This window comes from Sabethes cyaneus, chromosome 1 (assembly GCF_943734655.1).
Source record: "Sabethes cyaneus chromosome 1, idSabCyanKW18_F2, whole genome shotgun sequence".
In the NCBI taxonomy this organism is placed as follows: domain Eukaryota; kingdom Metazoa; phylum Arthropoda; class Insecta; order Diptera; family Culicidae; genus Sabethes; species Sabethes cyaneus.
In genome coordinates, this window is record NC_071353.1 from 45,588,725 (window position 1) to 45,616,180 (window position 27,456).

At 40.5% G+C, this 27,456-nt stretch overlaps 1 protein-coding gene across 1 annotated transcript in view; it reads right to left on the reverse strand.

The window, feature by feature from the left end:
- The window catches only part of LOC128732955 (G protein-coupled receptor kinase 2), a 128,101-nt gene that overhangs the window by 44,454 nt on the left and 56,191 nt on the right, over positions 1 to 27,456 (reverse strand). Inside the window, exons 3-4 of the mRNA XM_053826437.1 lie at positions 17,458 to 17,553; positions 6,071 to 6,191 (exon numbers count right to left, since the gene is read on the reverse strand). Of these exons, the coding sequence (XP_053682412.1) occupies positions 6,071 to 6,191; positions 17,458 to 17,553 (217 nt within the window). The remainder of the gene's footprint in view (positions 1 to 6,070; positions 6,192 to 17,457; positions 17,554 to 27,456) is intronic.

Genomic DNA, 27,456 nt, shown 5'->3' on the forward strand with positions numbered 1-27,456 from the left:
GAAGCGAAATTTTTCTATACTTTTTTAAGGGATTTATTTTCATGTGCAGAGCGAGTTGAGATGCTACTAGCGGAAGGAGCACCTTTCTGTTTGAATGGGAAATCGTACATGCAAGGTAGCATTTGGAAATTTTGCAGATGACGTTTTCACGCTTACTGGCATAAACATGATTTTTATCGCAGAGTTGTTTCAATTTATATCGTATCGTTTGCGCTCCGGAAATGATGTTTCCGAATGTATGTACTTGATTAGTCGAAAAATTTAATATTAATTTATGCTTGAAACATATGTTTAAGAATAATCTGATAATCGTAAATACTACAAAGCATTGATAAAACCGGTCCTCTACAGTCAAGAAAGACATTGGTTATGCTCGCAAAGGATTAGTGCTGGCTCGGTGACTTTAAACAGAAGGCATTATGTATGATCATCTAGGATGAAGTGCAGTTGAATGACGGGACATGGCTGCGGTGGCCTGGAAATGTCGTAAAGATCGACAACTTATTTGAAATGCCGTTTATCAACGGGGCAGCAACGAGAGGAATGGTGCTCTGCACATCGACCAAGTAGAAGCCAACTTGCATATTATTAGATTATGGATGGTAACCGGCTGAATAATGCGTACCGTCGGTGCCTTGTGCACCTGTAGGTATAAAATAGACCCTACAGTGGTTCACAGCTTCTTATTCAACAACTCCTATCCCTAACTCCTCGTGGTACCAGCCAGGATACGAGCAACCTTGGTGGAGATCGGGTAATCAACCCCGGTGGAAGCCATGGTCGTATGCCGATAGGGAAGAAGGGCTCTTTTGAGCTTCGTTGGCCCTACGGGGAAACAGGGGGTTGGTGAAGCAGGCTTTGCAAGCCGCCATCACGAAAAATACTAAAGCACGGAATGAAGAACAAGGAAATTCTTACTGGAAAAATCAAAATAGACCCACGCGAGGAAAAAAGCTTGAAGAGCCGCAAGTTCGACGTCGTAGCGCTGCAGGAGGTGTGCTGGAAGAGCTCAACGGTACGTTCAGAGATGGATATACCATCTACCAGAGCTGCGGCAACACACATGAGCTGGGTACAGCTTTCATAGTGCCCAATCAATCCTCGAATGTGCAGGTTGAGAATCAAGGGCCGACTATTCAATATAAGCATCATCAACATGCACAGCACTCACCTCAGAAGTACGGATGACGACAGGGATGAATTCTACGCGCAGTTGGAGAGTGAATACGACCGCTGCCCAAAACATGATATCAAGATCGTCATCGGGGATTTCAATGCTCAGATCGAGGCGGAATACAAACCAGTGATTGGAAGGTTCAGCGCACACCAGCGGACCAATGAAATAAGCCTAAGACTTATCGACTTTGCCGCCTCCAAGAACATGGCCGTACGTAGTACCTTTTTCCAGCACAGAATCCTACACAAGTACACCTGAAGGTCCCAAATCAGACAGAATCGCAGATCGATCACGTATTGATCGACAGTTGGCACTTCTCAGACCTTATCGACGTCAAAGCTTAACGTAGATCTGGCCAACGTTGGCAACACAAGTACCTTCAGTAGGAACGGTGCGGAGTCTATCATCGATGTGACTTTCGGCAGTCCTGGTCTGATAGGAGACTGGAGGGTAGACAATGGCTACACTCACAGTGACCATCAGGCGGTCCGCTATGGTGTCGGCCAGATAACGAGGCGGCAGGCGGCGAGTAGAACCGACACTCCAACCACCCGTGGATGGAAGACATCATACTTCGATCCCGAAGTATTTGTGGAAGCGATCCGAAGAGAGTGCGGTGATTGCGGTATGTCCGAACCGAACGCTGATCATTTGATTGAGGTACTGTCGCGAGCATGTGACGCTGCCATGCCTAGGAAAAGCCGACTTAGGTATGGGAGGTCACCGGCTTACTGATGGACATCTAAAATTGCGGAACTGCGCGGAGCGTGCTTTCGTGCGAGGAGAATTATGCGAAAAGCTCGTTCGGACGAAGGTAGGGCTGAGTATCGAGTAGCAATTGTTGCTGCACGCGCAGCGCTTAAGAGTGGGATAAAAGCTAGTAAACGAGCCTGCTTTGAAAGATTATGTGCTAGTGCTAATGCGAATCCGTGGGGTGATGCCTACAGGGTCGTAATGGCAAAGACCAAGGGCGTGATGGCGCCCGCAGAGCGATCGCCAGAGATGTTGGAGCGAATCATCGAGGACCTCTTTCCGCGCCACGAGCCAAGGCCCTGGCCTCAAGCCGCTGAGTCGTCCCACGGCCGACGTTCCAGTATCTCAGACCATAGCGTAGGATGGTCGGCCTCCATGCGGAACATCCAAAGTAACGTGGGCGACTGCGGCTTAGAGATTGGGGAGGAAGCGACGGTTACAAATGAGGAACTCATTGAGATCGCTAAATCCCTAAAGGTGAGCAAGGAACCGGGGCCAGACGGAATTCCGAATATGGCCATTAAAGCGGCTATGTTAGAAGCTCCCGAGTTATTCGGGGCAGTAATGAGTAGATGCCTGGAAGTTGGCCACTTCCCGAACAGATGGAAGCGACAGAACCTAGTCCTATTGCCGAAGCCGGGAAAACCTCCGGGTGTCCCCTCGTCATATAGGCCGATCTGTCTGCTCGATACTGCCGGCAAGGTGCTAGAGAGGGTTATCCTTAACAGACTCGTACAGTACACGGTGTCAAGGAACCAATTCGGTTTTCGTTAAGGCAAATTTACGGTGGATGCCATCTTGTCTGTCACTAAGACAGCCGAGGTGGCAATCCAGCGTAAGAGGACGGGTATCCGCTATTGCGCGTGACAACTGCGCTCGACGTGAAAAATGGGTTTAATAGCGCTAGTTGGGACTCCATAGCTAACTCGCTTCGGAACGTCCAAGTGCCGGAGTCGCTGTACAGGATTCTGGAAATTTATTTCCAGAATCGAGAGCAATGCTACAACACGGAGTAGGGTCAGAAGTGCGTTCCAATCACCGCAGGGGTTCCGCAAGGTTCCATATTGGGCCCGGTATTGTGGAACGTCATGTATGACGAGGTGTTGAAGCTAAAGTTCCCGGTAGGGGTGGTGATTGTCGGCTTTGCGGACGATATCACCTTGGAAGTCTACGGTGAATCTATCAGAGAGGTTGAGTTGACGGCGGCCCACTCTATAAGCATTGTCGAAGATTGGACGCGCTCCAGGAAACTGGTCATCGGCGTTAGGAACCAGAAGCTACCTAGGTAAGCTGGAAAGTACCTATCGTCTCATGTGCTTGAGAGTGCGTATCGCACAGTTTCATATTACGCAATCTGCGTCTTAGAGGATATGATGCCTATTGGCATCATTATCAGTGAGGACGTTGAGTCCTTCAACCAACGTGGAACTAGTGGCATACGGAGTACCACAAGATCGGCCTCGATGACCACATGGCAACGGGCATGGTCTGATTCCACAAAGAGCCGGTGGACACACAGACTTATTCCGGAAGTATCCGGGTGGGTCGACATGTGCCACGGCGAAGTCAACTTCCACCTGACACAGATTCTGTCAGGGCATGGTTGTTTTAGACAGTATCTGCACAAGTTCGGGCATGCTGAGTCACCCGCGTGTCCCGAATGCGCGGATGTTGAAGAAACTGCAGAACATGTTTTCTTTATATGCCCTCGTTTCGTGGGCGCGAGAAACAACATGCAGGCAGTGAGCGAACACGACACTACGCCGGACAACTTAATCTAAATTATGTGTTCTAGCTCGGACGTCTGGGGAGCGGCCCATGCGGCTTCTTCCCAGATTGTACTTGAGCTACAAAACCGCTAGAGAGCCGATCAACGGTGAGTAAATAGCCTAACTATTATAGTCCAGTAGTTGTCTAAGAGGGTGCGTTAAGCACAATAGCCCCTCCCGGAAGTAATACCGATAAGGTGGTGCCAGGGGGGATTTAGGCTGGAGACTCGAGTAGAGTTTTAGTGGGTCTGGGTCCTCACGCCCCATTAGGGGAGTCGGGATACCAAACCCCACTCCCTGAGTTGTCTTCTCAAGTGTCTGGTAGTGCCGTATCTTCTAAGGTGCTGAGCAGATTTCCCTACTCGCTAAAAAAAAGACATTATCGAAGTCAAATCCTATCGAAGCGCTAACCTTGTACTCGGACCACTACCTAGTGATGGTTACGATGCGCCCAAGACTCTCCATTGTGAGCAAAATTCGGTACCGACGCCAGCCTCGGTTAGATCTCGCGCGGCCGAAGCAGCCAGACTTCGCCGCAAACTACACGCATTCACTCGAAGCTGCGCTGCCGGAAGAGGACGAGCTGGACGAAGCCTCTCTCGAGGACTGTTGGAACACCATCAAAACAGCCATCAGCAGTGTAGCGGAGAGCTCCATCGGAAATGTGGCCCGGAATCAGCGGAACGATTGGTTTGACGATGAATGTAGGAGGTTGATGGATGAGGGGAACGTGGCGCAGGTGGTCAAAATGCACAGTGCCACACGTCAGAACGAGGAAAGACACAAACAGAGGAAGACGCAACGAAACCAATTCTTTCGGGAGAAAAAGCGCTACCTGAAAGAGCAGGAATATGCAGAGTTGGAGCGGCTGCATCGTTCTCCGGAAACTGGACGGACCCCCCAAAGGCTTTGTGCCGCGAGCCGAAATGTGGTAGTATTCTGACGGACGATCGTAAGGTGCCCGGTAGGTGGAAGCAGTACTTCGACGAACACCTGAATGGCGCCCAGGCGGAGAACCATGGCGGCGGGGAAAGCGATTTCGACGGTACAACACACTGGGAATAGGTGCCAGCCCCAACGATAGGCGAAATTAAGGAGGTCATGATACAGCTAAAGAACAACAAGTAAGCTGGAAGATATTACATCGGAGCGGAGCTTATTAAAATGGGACCAGAAAAGCTGGCCGTTTGCATGCACCGGCTAATTGTTAGAATTTGGGATACGGAACAGTTACCGGAGTGGAGAGATGGGTTTATATGCCCGACCTATAAAAAGAGCGACAAGTTGGACTGTGAGAACTATCGAGCGATCACCGTTCTCAATGCCGCCTATAAAGTGTTGTCCCAAATCATTTTCCGCCGACTATCACCAAATGCGAACAGATTTGTGGGAATTTGTCAAGCCGGCTTCGTTTAAGGTCGGTCTATGATGGATCAAATATTTACACTGCGGCAGATCCTCCAAAAGGGCCGTGAATACAGAGTTCCCACGCATCATTTGTTCGTTGACTTCAAAGCCGCATATGATATCATCGACCGGAAAGAACTATGGAAAATCATGGACGAGAACAGCTTCCTACAGAGACTGTAGATTACAGAGGCGCCGAGATACACAAAACCGCTAAATTTTGAACGAAAGCGGAGAGTTACCTTTATTTATGATGGTACTCGCAAAAGTCGATGGTTCTGTACCTCCCAGGAGCGGCTTGACAACCCTGAATTCATGACGATGGCGTTTCATCTGAGGTTCGCCAACAGCAATTCTAGTGGTGTTGAGACAGTCTCTTGCGCTTTCTTAGAAAGCTGTTCCATCTGCTTGCCGTTAACTTAGATGGCCTGCTGCAAATCACTAATGGCTTCACCATGATTGGAAGACATTGAAGAAAGGGCTAATTGGTACAATGATCACATCCCTCCATAGTGAGCAACCCCTGAACTACCTGAAGTCAAATTACTTTGAACACAACAGTAAGCCACCACATATCAAATTACTTTAAACACAGCGCGCTACAACGGTACGACGATAAGCTACCTTAACACAATCTACGTTGGTCGGCAAATGTAAACAATGAGCGGCATTCCACAGACGATAGCGATAAACTAAACCTAACACAGTGAAGAGTATAACCAACTCTAAATCACACATAATGTTCAATATCACTGCAAAAAAGACGGTTTATTATAGAGCCGTTAACAAACTCAACGTCAACCAACTGATCAGTGATGCCATTGAACATACAATAAATATGCGATTCGGATCGGCTGCATACATTTAAACCGATCAATGTTATTACATAGTGAAAGTAAAAAAAAATGACGGTAAAAGGATGCCTGATTCAAATAATGGAGTTATAATACTAAAAGGAACTTACTTTGAGGCGTCATCCAGGAACGAGATATACCGGAAATACTGTGGCCGTTTGACTTTGCAAAACTGATAAAACAGCTCACGTCCAATTGGTTGCTGATCAACTACGTAACCGTAACTTACATCTGAAAAGAAAGAGAAGGACACGGAGATAAATTAAGAGGCAGTTAAATACATTGCAAAATCGTAATCTTTTACAATTAATACCAAAAAACTAATATCGTAAATGTTATGGCTCCCGGTAATCGTTGTACAAATTTGCTCAAGCAAAATAAAAATGCAAGAATCCTCATTAGCAAGGAGAGGGTACTTCATTCTGTCATTAAAAAAAGCGCCAAATCTTCCCCAATTTCTTATCAGACCTAACGAGTCGCCTTTCACAATGGAAACAAATCCCCTGGCTGCATCAAATTACTCCGTGCCATGAGAAGAAAAATCGAAAAACGAAAGAAGGAACGGCGGCCGCGACGGGTATAACGGCGGCCACCGGACCGGGTAATTAAACACTGCAGGGCTCCGTATACAGAAGGCACAATGGCACCGGGGAAAAAAGTTTTCCCAGTCACGCCGACACAAGCCAAATGCGAACAACGACGTGAACGAGTAAAGAAACAAAAAAAACCTAAACAAAGGAAACAATTTCCATTTTTCGAACTTACGCGGCAAGGATGACTTTACTTTTGGGCGCGTGCACCGTACAGTTGGACACTTGTTTGGCTTGCGATTAAAAGAGGAAAAATTATAATTAATAGTACTTCATCATCTTTTGTTCGTTCTGGTTGGGAAAAAGTGCGACAACGCGCACCGGAGCAATTGAAAAAAGAACGAATTATTTAAAGTTACCTTCATTGCAATATTATAGATTGCTGATAAGGGGTTTTCAGTTTCCAAAATCGGTTTGCTGTTAGTAACAGGCTGTTCAGTCGGTTCTTATTAAATAGAACACTCGCGGGGCTGACGGTACTGTTTACCGTTCTGGTTAGTGAAAATCAAGGGCTCGGGATATCGGAATGGAAAATGATGGTTGAAGTTTTACCATGAAGTAAGTGATATAATTTAATTTATTTACCCCAATTAACCAACGCATAATTCGATGTTTTGCAGCGCATAGCGTTCATTCATATCTTTTGAATTCATATCTAACAGCACGTCTCAACATCAACACTCAACAGAGGATAACTTTTTCTATCAAAAGTAGCAGATAGTTACTCATACCGTCCGTTAAGTTCCGTTTGCCCCTTTAGACCCAAATTATGGTTCACCGAAAAAATGGGCGCAACGTAGTATGCGGAACCATGGGATTCGCGAACCAAAAAAAATTGGGAACCACTGTTCTAGACCCGTTATCTATGGAGAAAAACCAAAGTTTTTCAACGACAAAAAACTAAACAGACATAATCGGAGGCGAAAGATATATCGTCAGAATGACACATGTATGGCAGAATTGAAAAACAAAACAGTTTCGTCTAAAACGAAGAAAGGATCATTAGCTACCCATTCACTAGCCTAACTCCTACACATACACTTGAAAATCTTTCAATCAATTATTATTTTCTAAGCATTGCTGTATCATGCTAAGTAAACTCTAATCAATGCCAATATGAGAAAAACTATTATTCCCATCAAATCACGGTTTCGTAAGACTGATAGGTGGAGCGCTGGTCCGCACGATCCACAAATATTTAAATAGAAATGCTGACAATAAGCGAGTAATTAATTGGTAGAGTGATTTGCATTTATTGAATCTCTGTCAACAGTTCGTTCTTATTATTTACGATACATTCCCGGCGGCGACCAATCCGCTCTCTTTGCATTTTTGCAACATTCAAGCACACAATAAAGTTTAGGTAGTTAATTTCCTTTCATCACACTGTATAAAAAACGGAACAGGTTTGAGGGAAATTAAAATCGAGTACCGATCAAAATCATTTGACCGAGTGCTCTTGATTACGTAACCCTAAAAGAATCAAATTACAGCCACAAAGCAGAATTCTGTCAGTTGAGCACAAGTCTACAGCAAAATTCTCGTTCATCTTGCAAAAAAAATAGAAATTGCCCTGAGAAGCAAACTTGAAGGCTATCAGATATTTGAAAGCGGATAGCACGCTACTCGACTCGCAGTCACAGTCAGTTAGGTTAAGTGATGACTACTTCGACAGATTTTATTCATTCGCATAAATTTTCGCTTGCTACAGAATCGTGCGTTTGAAAATACCATTAGCACATGGCACGTTCCCGAGACGGGGACAACACGAACCATCAAATTTACATAATGAGAGTAGCATTCACTAGCTGGCTTTCGGCTGGCAGGACATACTTTGTAATTCAATTAGACTGCGAGAAAAATGGAAGTTGCTCACATTCTTAATTTGATTCGACGACGACACACTGTACATCGCACTCCCGTGCTTCTGTTTTGCTGAACGGCTCAAGTTAGCTGAAATAGAACTATTCCAGCATCGTTGTTCCAGATCGTTTTCAAAGCGAAACCTACATGAATAAAATCTTACGTTAAATAAAATTAAAACGACGTATCTTGTCCGTAAACAAGTGCGTGGGTTTATCGAAATTAAACCATTCCTCCATCTTCGAAAAAGTCCTTATGCATTCTGCAAATGGTTCATATCCGCATGCGGTCCGGTGACACTGTGCTCCCGTTGTGCCAATGGTCATTATTATATTCGGCGGTCTGCGGCGAACATTAATTTGCAGCCAAGCATAGTAAAGCGACATCGTTAAAGAACAGTAAGAAAGGCAGAGATCCCATATTGCTACCTTGAGGGACGTCGGTAAACGCCGATAAAACACTAAATCCGAGTAAAAGGGCAAAAAACATTCAACATTACGTATCGTATAGGGTCTGGTACTGCTTCGTCGTAATTGCCTATTCCCGTTCTATCCAACACAAATAATTACAAATATTCACATTTTTGACGTAGGACTACGTCTTACGGCAAGTTTTGAGATAGGGTGTCATTCCAAAAAATCGAAAAATGCGAGCGCCACGAAAAATGAAAGGTTTAGAGCGCTAATAGCTCAGCGGTTTTCCGATCGATGTTCAATATTCTTATACCTATCGATCGGAAAATCTTCTAAGAATTGACCCAAATCAAGAAAAGTATGGATTCTTGATGTTGAACTATTGAAAAATTGAAAATAATTAACCTATGTTGTACCAGAATTCTTGCTTCGTGATTGGTTAGAAGTTTCTTTACGATGATCAAACCTATACCAATTTGATATCTGTGCTTGGGAAGTAAGCCAAAACAAGTGACCAAGTTTCCTCGTTTCAACAAGATTTCTTAACACCGCGGTTCAACCTAGACCATTTTGATGTCCTTGCTTGGAAAGTACGCCAGAGAGAGTAACAAAGCCCCCTCGTGCCAACAGATTTCTTATGAACGCGATTAAACTTAGTCCAATTTGATGTCTGTGTTAGGGAAGTGTGCCAGAAAAAATGACACAAGTTCATTGCCCCAACAGATCGCAAATTCTTTACTGCGAGACGATTAAACTTAAGCGAACTTGATATCTGTGTTGGAAAAATGTGCTACAGCTGTAGTGTTCGGTTATAATACGACTCTGTATGAATACGCATGCTTGTCGTTTCATTAGAAGTGTAGTGAAAAGATGTGCTGTTGAGAAAATAGGATTGAATTGGTAAAATCCCTTCAACGTGGAGAACCATGGGTAATAAAAACAATCTTTAATTTCAGTAAGGTAGCAGGAAAGCAATAGTTTGTGTTCTTGATTTTGTTAAATTGTTTCCAAATGCACATAGAAATAACTCCGAAATTTTTTGAGAATTGAACGTATGCAATGTTACTACTTTGATAAATGTTACATACAACGCGTGTAGCATGCATATATGTTGCATATAGCATGTATACATGAAGAATCGAATGATTACAAGCATGAATACATGCTACTATCACTACAAAGAGACTTACGTAGTCCTGCGTCACCTATATAAGCGGTCGTGTCTTGTACACAGCCCCTCTGATTTTTATGACACACAATGTAAAAGTAGTTATTCCCTAATAGTTTAATTTGTTAGCGATTTTTTAGGAGGCTCACACTACTTACTTATCCTGCTGTGATGTCCTTTAGGATTTCACCTGCCTAACCATGTTTCGCCAACAAACTCAGTCCATGGCTGTCCGCCCCAAATTTCTCGATAATCCCACACTTTCCAGGTATTGCTCCACTGCCCAAGTAGCACATTTCTGTCATTTCTGGTTGTTGCAACCTATTTATGACTGAAATCTGAAGTCATTAATCGGTTACTACAACTAGTTTATAACAACTGTGCTACTAGGGTGGTCTAACCATCCAGCACGCTGCGCACCTCTGCGTCTGGTACCAACCGTATTCGAGGCGAAGACCATTTTGGTACATTATACATCGCACATTGTTCATCGCTCATACACCGTTCTCACATACACCGCCAAAGATGGTCCCAAGCACACGACGTTAAAAAACGACCAGTGCTTGCAAGTCCCCGCCGAACATTGTTCATGTTTCGTGTCCGTAGAGTACTACCGGTCTTATCAGCGTTTTGTACATGATACATTTTGGTACGGCGAGGTAGCTGACCATATCTTGGGTGCTGGTCACCTCGGTGGCAACTGAGACATTTGCAAACAAAATAAGTCAAGCCAACATTGACTGGATCACTTGTATGTGAGTGTGCATGCAAAAGAACGAATCGCACGGTATTTCTGCAGCACCATCAGTAATTTTCATTGGGTTATCGTCTATCTCATCTAAAAATGACGTTTTCTCTTAGTTGAATATAAATAATTATAATTGAACTATTCTTTTAAAAAAACTTCACTTCCATATCCCATAATTCATACATACGTGATTAAGTATCGTTGGCTTGGTCACGTCAGTCGCGTCACTTCCACTGTTGTGTGAATGCTGCTTATTAAAAGAAAAAGCATGTAGCGCCACCTCAAAATATGGCGGTTTCAGGAAACAAGGTCTCCGTAGTAAGCATGACTTTTGGCAAGAATACGACTGCGTATTTCTCTACTGCAGTTGTTATCCGACGTTTTCAACGACCACAGGTATTCAAATTCGGCTACCACCTCGAACTCATCCTCGTCGACTACTACACTATTGTCTATGCGAGCTCGATAGCGCTCGGTTACTCCTGCTAACAGGTTTTATGTTTTAGACATATTCATTACTAATCCAAACTTTACTTTTTCACGTTTCAGTTTGGTATACTGCTGAAGAACCGCTTAGAACGTCCTTCCGACAATGTCCACGTCGTCAGCGAAACAGATAAATTGACTAGATTTATTGAAAATCGTGCCCCGCATGTTAAAACCCGCATGTTTCATAACACCTTCTAGCTCGATGTTGAACAGGAGGCAGGAAATACCCTCGCCTTGTCGAAGCACCCTACGTGTTTCAAACGGATTTGATAATACGACCGATATCTTCACACAACACTGTACACCATGCATCGTGACCTCAATCAGTCTTGCTAACTTCCCGGGAAAGCTGTTTTCGTCCATAATTTTCCATAGCTCTTCATGGTCGATAGTTTCGTAGGCGGCCTTAAAATCTATGAGTAGGTGGTGCCGAAGGACTTGGGTTTCATGACACTTTTGGAGGATCTGTCCTACCTTTTTTCCTATCTATACCGTTTTTCGTGTGACGGAGAAAAATGGCGTTTCAATTCACGTCATTCATAAAATGAAAGTAAATCCCGCAACACATTGTCACCAATGTTGCGAATCGTGCGAGAAGTCAACCATGCCCACTCACACGCGAAAGAATATGAGAAACATAGCATTCAACAGACTAATCTCAAGTTTTTAGTCTTGACCTTGAAATGCGGTCATACATATATATTAATATTTTTTTTTGAAACGATGGTTCTACAATTGATGAAGGGACGGTAGGGAAAGAAATGAAAATTTTTGGTGAAGGTGGGGAAGAGCGGAAAGGAAGGGGGAGGGGGGTATTGGTAGCTATGCTTGACAAGTAGTCATTTTGACTCCTACCTTTTGTCCAATACTGGAAGGTGCATGAGTCGAACCAAGCTGTAATCTGAGATTCTGAGCTGTAATCGGTTCGAATCCGGTTGTAATCTCAGATTACAGCTTGGTTCGACTCATGCACCTTCCAGTATTGGACAAAAGGTAGGAGTCAAAATGACTACTTGTCAAGCATAGCTACCAATACCCCCCCCCCTTCCTTTCCGCTCTTCCCCACCTTCACCAAAAATTTTCATTTCTTTCCCTACCGTCCCTTCATCAATTGTAGAACCATCGTTTCAAAAAAAAAATAGCATTCAACGCTTACGCCGCACACGCAGGCGTAAAAGAAATAGCCTCCGGTGCTGTGTGCAGATGTTCTGCTATCCACACACTCGCGCACAGACATCCTCACATCGTCTTGCTGCATAGCTTATTCTCGAGTCAAAAAACTTGTGAGGAATCAGCTGCCCGTTAGGCTGGTGGCGCACTGGGATACAAATTTTTCATTACTTTTTCTTTTCTTCTTCATCTTCACCCTCGATTCTACTTACGTGCGGGTGTGCGAGCCCTCACAAGTGATCGGCATCAGCAGATCGGGCTGCAACGAAAAACGACGACTGTAACTGTTAGCTAAACACACATTCGCAAAAACTCGTTGCAGTGCATGAAAAAAAATGAGCGAGAGTTTTAAAGGGATGCTAATTCCGGCGTGTTCACTACAAAAATATTTTTGCGACTGAAGTGTCATGGAGAAAATAAAATAGTTGAAAAATGCACAATAGTCAAGCATTACCAAGATCATTCAATTACTCTGTTGTGTAAGGATATCGGGCGCGTCTTGGTTTCCGAACGCACTAGTGTTGTAAATCTTGTTTTATACCAGATTGAAGTTGTATTTCAATGTAGGACTATAGTTTACAGCAAGGGAAGGTTGAAAATCAAAATCTAAAAGTGGAAAAGTGATTAGGAGCTCCAAGTAACAATTCTAAAGTTACTTAGTTTTACTTGAACTTTATAAAGGTTTTATTGCGGTAACACACTTATAGCTAGCTATAAAAGCATGATAAAACTATTAATAAAGCAAATTTATTGTGGTCGCTGATACTACCACGACAAAATAAGTTGGCTGCGGCACATCTCTTACAAACTTCTTATAAGTGGGGCGTAGCAATACAGTGGACTCTCGGAAAAGTTAACTCTCTGAAAAGTTAATTGTTCAGATAAGTTAAGCGAATATTAACTCTCATACAATACTCCAAAAGTTAATTTTTGGCTTAACTTTTCTGAGAGTTTGAATTTATTGGTTGTCCAAAGCGTTCATTCACACACGTGTGTTTTCCTTCTATCTTTATTTCTCATTTTTCGGTTTATTATCGCCTTTTCACAAATCATCATAACTGGGATTAAATTAAAGTCTTGACCGGACAGTTGTAGCAATAGTTCAATACGGGCACATAGTTGCTTCAGGATTTTTGATAACATACTGGAAAAGCGCAAACTCAGATTGAATTTTAAATGCAAGAGAAGGAACAATATAGAACAAAAAATGAGTGCGAACATTGTGAAAACGTTGTCGTAGATTACGAAAAATCAAAAGTAAACTAGAATAACAGACTATTTTAAATTTACTGAAAGGAACTAAGTATTATTTCATAAAGATCTTGCTACATATTTCTTTACATTACAACTTCCAGATACTTAAAAATGTGTATGCTATAACCGAGAATATATTTTTCGCTTTTGTATTTATCATTTTGACTGACTCTTAGGACTACTCAGAAAAGTTAATATTTCGGAAAAGTTAATCGTCCCATTCCCCAATCGATCAACTTTTCCGAGAGTCCACTGTACAATATAGCGTACCTGCACAAAATTTATATATGGCGGTTACTTGTCAAACCGCAATCTAATAAATCTGTTACTTTTATTGCTGCAATTTGGAAGAATACAGCAGTTCAACATCGTAAACATTTTTTTATGAGAGGCCATATTGCCATATTCTATTTTTTAAACCGCAAACAAAAAAATATCAAACCACAGAGTGAGTTGCAGAAAGAAAGTTAATATTAATCGATTTTCATGTAACAGGAAGCACCTAGAACGCTTTTACTGAAAATTGACATTGACTAATGAAATATGTACATATATTTTGTTAAAACAACTAGTTTTCAAAACTGGCAAAATTTAGATGGCGCGTTGTAGTACCCACCTATCATACCAATATGCACGATAAAATTTAATGCCCATATGCTGCAAAACTACGGAAACTGTTGAAACTTCATTATTTATTCTATCGGATATTTCATTATGGTCGCTGTAAACCAAATCGATCAAGATGATCTGACTGTAAAGCTTTAACTTTTCTTCTCACGGCAATATATTTTCAAGTTAACGAATCTGTCCGAACAAAAAGATTTACATTGAGTTAGAAACAATGTGTCTAGAACAGTTTTTATTGTATCCATTAAAATATATGGTAGATTTATCGTAAAAGTGTCACAAATTCAAATTTGATTCATATTTTTGTTTCTTATTTTGTGGAATGAAATTAGCCATAATTTGTCACAAATTTGTAGCCTTTTTTGAGTATATTTTGCCTTTTCGTTTAAAAAAAATTATCATAAAAGGACGATAACATTTACTGTAAATGAAAACTTTTGTCCGTGAAAATTTTGTTTATGTTAAGATATGTACTTATCACCCCGCCATTTTTAAGGTAGAATCTCTCAAAACCATGAAATTTATGGTGGACTACAGTAAGTTTGATGGTATGCTTATTTTTCCTGACAATAAATTTTAATGTTTTTACTGTAATTTGTATCCCACTGTCACAATAATTCTTATCTTCGTGTTGTGGTTTTTTTTTCGGGTGGCGACTGATTTAGCTTCTTTGCCAAGCAACAAGTTTCTATACTTTTTGGGTTTGTCGAACAAAGCCAAAACCTTCATTAAACTATGGCGGTGGCTTTCAAGCAACGAAAGTATAATCGGTTTTATCGCTGCTTTTAGCAGAGCGTAATAAAACTACTTGAGTTTATTGCCTGACCCTTAAAGAGGTCATATAAATCTTCTGAAGAGTGGGTCACTTGGTCGGAAGCCAGTTTTTTAGCGGTTACCAGAAAGTTTTAGTAAAGCTTATAGTTTTATTAGTGGTTTCATGATAATTTGTCTTGAAACCCACTAGAGGAGCGTAATAAAACCTAAATTTATTGCTTGATAAGTGACAATTTCAGTTTTACTAGAAGTGTATATACTTATGATGACTTTTATAACAATATATCTTGAATCTATTCCTCAAATTGGAATAGCAAAACAATTGTTTTAAATTTCGCAGTTGTGGTAGTGTCTTCGTCAAGTCTTTTACGGCTTTTACAGATAAAAACAAATTTAAAAACGCTAGATATTGTAAAGCAATTGTCACTTTATGATTTTTAACACTTTAAATTTACTTCGTAGCAATTCGGAGCGTGTCAACTGAAACAAATTAATTGAGTAGATTCGAAAATCAAAAATTCATTTTAAACTAAAGTTGCTTCGATAACAACGTTTGAAGTAGACTTTACGCGTTTTACATATCGATCAGCAATGGACGAAAACGTAAAAATCGAACATTTATTTTATTTCAATCTTATCTTTCTTTATCGATTTGACTAAGGAAAACATTTACATCACAGCAGGGAGAAGGGGCCGACTGTATTTTTCCAGCATTATTTTTAATTTCGCTCGTTCAAATTTGGCATATCTCTCTAGAAATAAATATCTAAAAATAAACCACCGTAGAAGAAGATGCCATTAGGGCGATTTTCTATTTTCAAGAGAAAGGCACAGTAACCTGGTGTCTCCTCCTCCCACCCACTAATTCCACAAATTGTCTGCTCCGTTTGTACCAAGACCAATTAAATTTCTTGTAAGTAAGCAGCATTGTAGAGGTACGCGACTATCCATTCGCTTCCATCGATTATATCGATAAGCTTTTAGAATTTAATTAAACCTTGTATGAAAACGTAATATTATGTGAAATTTGCCGCAAAATAGTTCACAAAGTAAATTGAAATTAATAAACTTTGGACGAAAAATAGACTAAAGGAACGATAAGACTTGAAGGTTCCATTTATAAAAGAGCCATCAATTCGGCTATAGCAACTATCGAAGCATTATTTTACTTAATTCTACGTACAAAGTGCTTCTCCGTATCCTGTTCATCGAATTGAGACCATTGGCAGAATTCTTTTATTGGCGAACATCAACTTTTTGAAATGGTCGCTTGTGTTCATTGCTCTACAAACGAAAAATAAAAATTCACTCATGCTAAATCGATTACCTACCAGAGAATTATCTGTAAAAACTTTATTCTTCATCACAGTCGGTAAATTTCACTAGAGGTCGTTCCTACTTAGGGAGCATTTATACCAATATAGTTCTTCATTCAACATAGTGCAGTATATATGAATTGCTTTGCTCTCTGACACAGTGTAGAGTAGTAAATATCAGTAGTTAAAATTTGTAAGCCACCTGTAATAGATGGGTGGCACTTGTTGCATATAAACTTATGCATAGCTAGCTTTTATGCCCTCAAACATTCATCAAGACTTTGAAACTTTGGAAAGTTCACTATGCAAATTTATTCAGTTGCAATGCAGACATTGTCGACTACTTATATTGGAGACGCGAATGGAAGGGAATCAAGCAAAATTAACTGTGACACTCTTTATTGTTGAAAATGGACGTAGATAAGGGTAAATATTTATATTTATATTTATGTTTGTAACTCTCAATATTTTTGGTAGGTACATTAAAATGACTTTGGATAACTTCTGATGTCACATGAGAGAGTATTGCACTCTATTTACAGTAAAAATTAAAGCTATCTCATCTTGTTTTGCCGTCTTAACGAACTTCAAAAACTACGGACGGAAATATCGATCGATCATCGTTTCAGTATCATTTCACCTTAACTGGCGGTTCTCCGGATAATTATTCTTGCATGAAAATCAAAACTTGAGCTTCCTTTGACTGTGCTTTCATGAAACAATAGTCATTAGATTGATCGCTACGTTTTTACGATGTTGTCCCGTTAGAGGGGTAAAATAAAATTTTATGAATAGCAGGGATATTCACCACACGGTCAATGCAACCGGAAACACAGTCCATGGGATTCGTGTTAAAGAATAATAATATCCCTGTTTACATAAACACCGTAACTTAACAATTAGGTGGTATGCAGATGGAGAGGCAATAAACTTGCAATAAAAATGCACTCACGTGACTTTAAAATATAACCGTAAGGCATATATTACCAGACTGAAACTGTCATCGATTGAAGACGTCGACTAGGCAATCGTTTCAGGAAGAAGTTTCTCTGGTTATACATTAACAAACCAAATGATTTACTTACCTATTTTGTTTTTGAGATCTATGCATTGCGATATGTGTGGAAACTGCAGGATTTTGCGCCATTTTTTGCTTTTGCCTTTATTGCTATCTGATCCGCCTGTAACGAAAAGAAAGAGAAATGAAACAGATTTTTTTAATTTGAGTCAATCAAAAAGTTTTGTAGGTTATGTAGTTACGATGGCTACGATGGTAATATATTAAAAACTTTTTATTGTTGAGAATCCATGATTTCATTTATAATTATCTTTTAAACAAATTTTACGAATAGTTGAAGTTGTTTATATTCTTATTCGGCGTCACATAGCAAAGGACCATGTGACGCAAATACAAGATTACATTACAGTATGCCCAGACTTTCATTTGAAGGCAGGTTTTTTCTACCGTTCCAGCTAGGACTTCACAAAGCGTTCCGAATAAATTGCTTTTGTTCTAATTTGATCCTGTTGCAAACCCCGTGATTGTGCCCAAACTTGCCATATTCTATTACACTGCGCACAAACATGCTGTAGACATCGGCAGTGTCTTCAGGTTGTAGATATCGATAAAAAAATACTTTGTATTTCTCGCCAAGAAACCCTACATTACAAATGCTTTAGCCGTATCCGCAGAGATGTGTTCTTAATTTGCTATCGATAAGGATTTCTAAATCTATCACTGTAGCCTTACGTTTTAAACTCGTTGTTACCATTCTGTAATCAAAAGCAATAGTAAATGAAATTACGCAACACTTCTTGACGTTGGCTTCTATCCCATTTAGGCTGCACCATTCCATCCATGAGCGTGTTGATGTCTATTTAAAGTCCCACAACAGGCTGTCAGCATTGTGATCACACGGTTAACTTTGAGACACAAAGACCATTTATGAACATAATAATGAACGATTAAGGCCCTAAAACACTGCCTTGTGGTACCCGGGAGTAAGCAAAACCATTTTCACTAAAGAGTGTTTGTAGCCTCATTTTGCTGAACTGTTCAACCGTAAGAGTGTGTGGAACTTGCTTGAAAGTATTATTTGATTCGTTATCGATTTTCCATTCAACAACAAGAGACGAAAAAGTTGTAAGCAAATTTGTAGTGGTCGAGCGTGTACCAATCACTGGTAATTCATCGGGAATCCTTTCGATCAACCGATGCTTTACTTAAGCAGATAAAATCACCCGAAGCATATTTACGTCATACTATGATATACGTTTCAGACTAAAGTGGTAAGTTATAGTTTACCACTTTAGTCTGAATATTCACACGCTCCTTTGCCATGCCGGCCGGCATTGATTCCTTGCTAACGCATGTTTTGAGGCGTAACATTGATTGAGGGTAACATTGATCAGTTTAGGAAAGTGGGCAGAAGTTGTTTATTTCACTTATTTATGCGAATGGTCCATTTGATCAATGTTACCCCGGTGATCAATGTTACCCCGTTTTATGGTATCACGTATCTCGAAACTTGACGGTCTCCAAGAATGATTTTAAATTCGCTATTACGTTATCTTCTATGCGATGCACATTACGTCGTCTATCCCCAATAGCAATAGTATTCGTAGAGCAGTACCAGGCGGGCTTTATGGAGGCCCGTGCTACTACGAATCTAATTTGTACTCTCTGACAAATCATCCAGAAATGTCCAGAGTACAACGTGCCTACGCAACATATTTTCGTGGATTTAATGGCAGCATATGATACAGTCGATCGCGAACAGACTGACGCGGCTGCCCCCCAATAAGTGATATGTTTCGTGCGTATGTCAAGGGCATTCTCGAGTCCTTTCGAATCGCGCAGAGGATTGCGGTAAATGGATGGACTATCCTGTATGTTAGTCAAAGTTCGCAACCTCGACAGCATTACTAGAAACCAATATTGGTAGGACGATTGGATTACAAATCAATGCGTCGAAAACCAAATATATGGTAGCCAAATATATGGTCCAAAGAAAATAACGTTCGCCTCCCATGGACAATGACTATTGAGGGCTATGAAACTAGAAGTGGTTGATTATTTCATATATTTTGGATCTATGGTCACCACCGACAATAATACGCGTAAGGAGATTCAACGACGCATTCATGCTCGAAGTCGAGCCTACTTTTCCGCTCCGCAATACGCTTCGATCAAGCAGCATACGCCGCCGCACAACGCTGGCGATGTACAAAATGATTAACAGACCGGTAGTCTTGAGACAGTAACTTTGTTTATGGAAGACATATGCACTTGCCGTATTTGAATTAAAGGTATAGCGGACTGTTTTTTGGCGCAGTACAAACGAATAGCGGAGAGTGGCGTAGACGGATGAACCACGAGTTGCAGGCACTACTTGGAGAGATTCCCATCATACACCTGGCCAAAAGTTGGGTGACTACGGTGGGCCGCACACGTCGCAAGGATGCCGGACGACTGGATCCGGTAAGGTGAACTAACAGAAGCATGGGCGAAAAAAGATAATTTCTGTGGAATCAGACTAATTTGGTCTATTATTAGCTGTTCCCAATTAACCTAGAAGGTGATTATGGGTTTCGTGATTGAAATTGATCCTTAATACCGTTTTAAGAGTACAATAAAACTCAAATTATTACCAGCGATTGGAGTCTAACTATACGGTTTATATCAACGGCTAGTAGCAATTAAATCATGTGACTAACAAAACAAAAAAACATCCTAAAGCTGCTACCAAACGAGAATAATCAAAATATCAAATAAGGCAAACACAAGATCATTTTTCTTTATGACGATTCTCCATCACATACTACAAAATAGGTTTGCGACACGTTGGAAGCATTCAGATTAGAAGTTCAACACCAACACCAGCTAACTCAGTTGACTTTGTTTCAATCATCACTTATTTGCATCAATGAATCAGACGATTTCTACATAAGTGTGTGACAAAGGATGCTTTAGTGATTTAAGTGACGTCGACTTTACTAGTTTTGACTAGTAACCCATGCAATCCAAAAAGTACATTCAGTTCATCTCGAAAAATGCGTATAGATTACAGCTTATTGATATTACGAAAATTGCGAATATTTTTGTGTACGTTGTTTCTCACCAACCTGTATTATATACCAAGAATGGTTTTTAATGTTTAACAAGTTTTACGTGATGGAAAAACAAACGAGTGATGGCTGTACGCCCCGCGCCATATTAGCGCAGACACCCCGTTCGATACCAAGCGGGCGGAAACTCGGAAATCGTGACGACAGATATGATGGCAATTTATTGATTTAAGGGATTAGGTTCTGTGGTTTAATCATGAATGTTGTAGATTGGAGCACCGCTCGGTGAAGGTGATATTTAATGTTCACTATATGTTGAAGCGGAAAATGAAACTAAATTGTTTTCTGGTCGCTGGTTGTGGTTACACATACCGAAGCCGGATCAGCGGTGAGTTTTACAAAAACCAACCGAAGTGGTAAATCTTTCTCCCATGTCCGCTGCCTGAGCCGGGTCTGGCAGTGCTGGTGAATATTACTTAATGTTAACACGGTGGCTGTTACAGCTCGAATTCACAATTTTCGTGGCGTGCAACATATTTCATATAGGTATAAATTATTTGTTTGATAGACACTAAAGCGACATGGCGTCATCGTTATTACATTCGATATGTTTCATAAATGTTTGCTACTCTTTATAGATGTTTACTGGATGGATCACGAAGAAATTTCATATTTTAGGCAACACATAATAATCTGGGTTTGATAGTAATATATTAATCAGCAATTTCCGGTGCCTGCGTAGAACTAGACGGTTTAAAATGAAGTACGCACGCACATTAATTGCATAATGCAAATTTGTTTCACGGGTAACTCTGTAGAATCATAACATCTGCGACCTTAGATCCGCTGTGTTTGACTAGTCATAAAAAAAGTAAGTACTTTTCTGTTCCTTTCGCTTCTCAATGCCACAGTCATATAATGCCTCCAATGATGCGCGAGTTTGTGCGTTCTAGGAGGAAGGAAATTGTTTTTCACAGGCCTCAGTTGCAAATTGCTTGAAAACACGCAAACGGCGCGCCGTATTTAGTTTCAGCCAAACAGGTGTATATGCTGAAAATCTACCGCAGACTCTGTCGATACGATTATGTTTTGTTTCGTGCAAAGGCAAAACATAAAACATCGATGTTCAATTTACGTTCGAATATAAAATGAATAGGATTCGCGAAGGTAATATCAGAGTGTCTCTTAGAAAATGATACTGAATAGATGACTTTTAATTAATTCCTTGTTTTTAGTGCGGACGTATACTTCTCTAGTGACTATTTTCCTACCGTCTTTTTTGGCTTCGAAATCAAGAACGAATCAAGATTGGGAAGTTCAATCGGAAATGAAGTTGGCGCGTTTAAATTGATCAAAAATTATTTCGGATGATACTATGTCTGGTGGATATGGCGGGTGGGTTGAAACTTCTCTCCTATTATTATCCAAGATTTTCAAACCGAAATTCTTTTTTGGCGCATTTTTAAGGCCAAATAAAAACTGCAATCGATTACTATTTTCTAACGTCAGCTGCGACTCCAACTGAACAACCTAGAAGTTTTTCTCAAATCCGGATCTCTCGTCAGGTTTGCTAGATACTATTAAAACTTGGTGCCCAATCTTCTTCATCTGAGAACATCAGCAAATAACTTAAAGCTGTAGATGGTCAATCACAAATCAATAAGCTCCATTGAAAACACTAAACGAAACAGTACAATAGCTCTGAAAAGTTCGCGTATTCCCGCACAGCTGATTAGTGATAAGAACAGCTAGCAGCTTTGCGACTGTATTCTCAGCGAAGTAAACGTACTCCGAGATTGTGATTTAGTTGCAACGCAATTGTTCACAGCCGGTATGACGGCGCACGCAGCCGCGGCAAGGCTTGGCATGGCAAAGTACGTGACTGAATTTCAGTGCTCGCTCATTTACATGCATATATTAGTTGGCAATATTCACTACAACACACTCGAAGGTATGCGTGACGTCAATAAATACGGAACTTATTTAGTTGCAATGGGTTGACAATTTGACATTGTCAGAATCGCACGGACGTTTGACAACTTTTAATTCCAATAGGTTTTCTATATGAATTCTTCGGCGGTTCATGTTAGGGGATTCCTATGTATGGGACTATATTGGTATTCCTTTAAATCATTTTCTGGATCAGGATTTTTTTAATCTTGTAGACGCCAACATCAATGTTTATGACCAAGGTATTCTGTAAAATTTACTTTTTGTGTCAAACCAACTTATGAATCTTCGTTACATTAAACTCTTCGAAAACACAGAGGAGGTAATTATGGTCTCTATCAACTATTTAATTATTGAACTCATGACGAATGTTAGCTGCAAAAATTAGTTCATTTACTGTCCTTGGCTTCTTTTGGCTTACAAACAATAAATATTCGATAGTACTTAGGTAATTCGACCGTAAAAAAACATTTATTTGTAAAACTTATCTGTTCTGGTTAGCAAATTTAAACAAACTTTGCACCTCTTTGTACATATACACATATGACGCTCGTCGCTGAGCCGTGAAGGAGCGATAGCTGCTAATGGCCTCGTGATGGCAATGGTTAGCAGTTGATGCAGCTTTCATTGAGGGCCGCCGTTTATACTCTGAACCGTACCAGTAAGACTCAAGTTGATTTGTTTGTAATTGGTTTTAGTTAGATATATCTGTTGGCGTTCCAGTTTGGTGCAGTTCTGCAGATTCAAAACATGCCGTGTTGTTGGTAGGTGTGATTTCCTAACCGTTGTTGTACATAATCTCGTCGAAAGATCCTAGCTTGAGCACAATGCTGTTTTGATACTAGCGAACGACGACGAAATGTTTTTATTTTCTCCAATGTTCCGCGGCATTTCCAAGCATACCAAATAAAAAATTTTATAGCTGCTTGCATACTTTATTCTTGATTTTTTTTTTTGAAAATTTTCTAAAAATACGTAGGTACCTAAATGATAGAGAATATGAAACCATGGCCAGTTTTAACAAACGATTCAAAATTCATACAAAATGCGAAAATCCGTATGAAATTCAGTGCACTTTAGAAACTCTGAATGATGAGTGCGAACCTGCAACTATGGTGTAAAGCAGTCCCGCATAAGCGGTCTATGTATTTCAGTGTTAAAATTAAAAAAAAAATCAAAGAGATTTTTTATTGGTTTTTACTTAGAATAATAAGTATCCTTATTAAAAAGAATTTTTCGTTCAATTTCCTCGAAAAACTTGCAAAATGTCTTAATCTAAAGTTGACTGTTTCAAATAATAATCTCGCAGGTCGTAAACTGATTGTGACGGTTAAAAGTTTTTAACTAATGCCTTTATGGCCTTGTCTGGAATCCCACAAGGCAGTAATTTGGGACCGTTAATCTTTTTGCTGTACTTCAATGGTGTCAACCACCTTCTTAAACGTCCTCGTTTGTCCTACGCCGACGATCTAAAGATTTACATGAGGATTCGCTCCAAGGACGATGCAATTTGCCTTCAACGAGAGCTTGACACCTTTATGGAATGGTCCTTAAAGAAGGTCTGAAAATATTCAATCTTGGGTTTTTTACAAAAGTCAATTTGTATATAGGGGTCATCCCCTCTCAAGTGATCATAGCCTTGTAATCGACCACTTCCGATTTCAACCAAGTTTGGTATAATTGCTCATTCCCACCCCACATCCAATTTCCCAAAGTTTTGAACGGATTGATCAATCCCCCTTTAGTGTGATCCTGGGCGGAACGCAATCCTCGACAGTTGGTGAATCCTGCGTATCTTGGTCCCGATGGTATCCCAGCTATTATTTTCTGTCACTGCTTTCTGCTCTTGCCGGATATTTAAAAAATCGTTTGAGTAGCGGAAGTTTCCCACGCTGTAGAAACAGTCCTATATGTTTCCCGTATTCAAGATGGAAAGAAAGCGAGACGTAAGGAACTACAGAGGCATTACAAGTCTTTCTGCTGGATCAAAGCTTTTTGAAATCATCGTCAGTAGTGTAATCCTAAACAGCACTAGACTATATTTCAGCAGACCAGCATGGCTTTATGCCAGGTCGTTCTGTGTGCATCTCATCTGCATCTCACAAATGGAAGCCGAAACGCAAATCGATGTGTACACAGATATTAATTGACCAAACTCGTGACTTTAGTCATGACCTTGAAATGCGGTCAGGCATATATTAATATTTTTTTGAAACGATGATTCTACAATTGATGAAGGGACGGTACTTCTTTTGTCCAGCGCCTCTGTGGTTCAAAGGTACACGGGTACCAGTGAGCGACACGCCCTGGCAGTGGGTTCAAATCCGGTTATAATCTCTGATTACAGCTTGGTTCGACCCATGCACCTTCCAGCATTGGACAAAAGATAGGAGTCACAACGACAACTTGTTAAGCATAGTTACCTATTACCCCCCCCCCCCCTTCCTTTCCACCCTTCCCCTTCATTCCCGGAAAAAATCCATCTTCATTACTTTCCCTTACCGTCCCTCATCAATTGTAGAATCATCGTTTCAAAAAAAAAAAAAATACAGATATTAAGACAGCGTTCGACACAGCAGATCATCAAATAATCTTGCATAAGCTGTCAAAGTGGATGTATCTGATAGGCTGACTTCATGAATGAGCTCATATCGTACAGACCGTACTTTACGTGTCAAACTGAATTCCACAGTTTCACGTGCATTTTGTAATACTTCTGGTGTCCCACAAGGTAGTGACTTGGGGCCTTTGCTTGTCGCCTTGTACTTTAACGACATTGCTATTCTGCTGGGTTCCGGATGTGTACTGGTATATGCCGACGATTTAAAGATCCATCTAGTTGTGAAATCTGTCGACGATTGCCGCCGATTGCTGGACACTTTCGCTGATTGGTGTAACAGAGACAAGCTAACAATAAGCATCACTGAATGTGTGGCTATATCATTTCTACGCTGTAATGTGCCTATCTCATTTGACTATCACATAAACAGTGCTGTTCTCGAATGTGTCGATCAGATTAATGATCTTGGAGTTCTGTTGAATAACAAGCTCACGGCAAACCTGCTGTCATTTCAAGAGCTTCGTAGCAACTGGGATTCATCACAAAAATCGCTCGTGACTTTTAAGATCCGCATTGCTTGAAAGCATTGTACTGCGCATTAGTACCACCAATACTTGAAAACGCCTGTATCATCTGGAATCACCATAACTTTTGCAGGACTGCTAGAATAGAACGTGAGCGACGCAGATTTGTCCGTATTGCTCTAAGACATTTACCGTGGTGTCTACCTCGTAATCTTCCCCGCTAAGAAAACTGATGGCAGCTTCAGCTTTGGATACACTAGAGTCGTCGGAAGGTTCAACAAGCGACTTTTGTAGCCAAACTTCGTAATAATGAACTTGATGTCCCGGTTTTGTTGTCTCGAATTGATTTTAGAGCTTTACGTAGACAGCCACGTTCATCGAGTCTACTGACAACTAGATCCCATCGGACCATCTACCGTATACGAATTTTATGAACCACTTCACGCTAGTCGAAGACTTATTTGACTACGGAAATGATACCTCACGCGCTTTTAGTAGAAGAATAACAAGGTCCAGGATGCTGCAATAGACTTAGTTTTAGTTATAATTTTCATCTAGATAACGTCAATTGTCAGATGAATCGACCAATATACAATATGCTAGTAACTTCCAGACTTCTAGACCACGAATTTGTACACCATCCCGAGTACATAGATCTTATTAAGATGCTCTTCAATTGATTTCTTACAAAGAATAACGAGAGCACGGTTTAAGTGAAAATCAAAAGGTTGCAAAAATCGAAAGATGTGAGCAGCTGCTCAAGTGGCACGATGATTGTGAAATTCTGTTTTCGAATAAAAAATCAGTGGGGTTGTGTACAAGACACGACCGCATATATAGGTGACGCAGGACTACGTAAGTGTATTTGTAGTGATAGTATCAGCATCTTTGGCTCGAGCAGCACGTTCCTCCGTTTGTAGTGATAGTAGCATGTATTCATGCTTGTAATCATTCGATTTTCATGTATATATGCTAAATGCAACATATATACATGCTACATGCGTTGTATGTAACATTTATCAAAGTAGTAAAATTGCATACGTTCAATTCTCAAAAGATTGTACATTTGAATACAATTTAACAAAATCAAGAACACAAACTATTGCTTTCCTGCTGCTGAAATTAAAGATTGTTTTTATTACCCATGGTTCCCCACGTTGAAGGGATTTTACCAATTTAATCCTATTTTATCAACAACACATCTTTTCACTACACTTCTAATGGAACGGCAAGCATGCGTATTCATACAGAGTCGTATTATAACCGAACACTACAACAGCTGTAGTACATTTTTCCAACACAGATATCAAGTTCGCCGAGGTTTAATCGTCTCGCAGTAAAGAATTTGCGATCTGTTGGGACAATGAACTTATGTCATTTTTTCTGGCACACTTCCCTAACACAGACATCAAATTGGACTAGGTTTAATCGCGTTCGTAAGAAATTTGTTGGTACGAGGGGGCTTTGTCACTCTTTCTGGCATACTTCCCAAGCAAGGACATCAAAATGGTCTAGGTTCAATCGCGGAGTTAAGAAATTTTGTTGAAATAAGGAAACTTTGTCACTTGTTTTGGCTTACTTCCCAAGCACAGATATCAAATTGATATAGGTTTAGATCATCGTAAAGAATCTTCCAACCAATCACAAAGCGAAAATTCTGGTAAAACATAGGTTCATTATTTTCAATTTTTCAATAGTTCAACAACAAGAATCCATACTTTTCTTCATTTGGGTCAATTCTTAGAAGATTTTCCGATCGAGTGGTGTAAGAATATTGAAAATCGATCGGAAAACCGCTGAGCTATTAGCGCTCAAAACCTTTCATTTTTCGTGACGCTCGCATTTTTGGATTTTTTGGAATGACACCCTATCTCAAAACTTGCCGTAAGACGTAGTCCTACGTCAAAAATATTCCCGCCACGGGATCAACAATAAATATTAGATCGATAATGTTTTGAACAACCATCTGCTTCCCAGTGTCA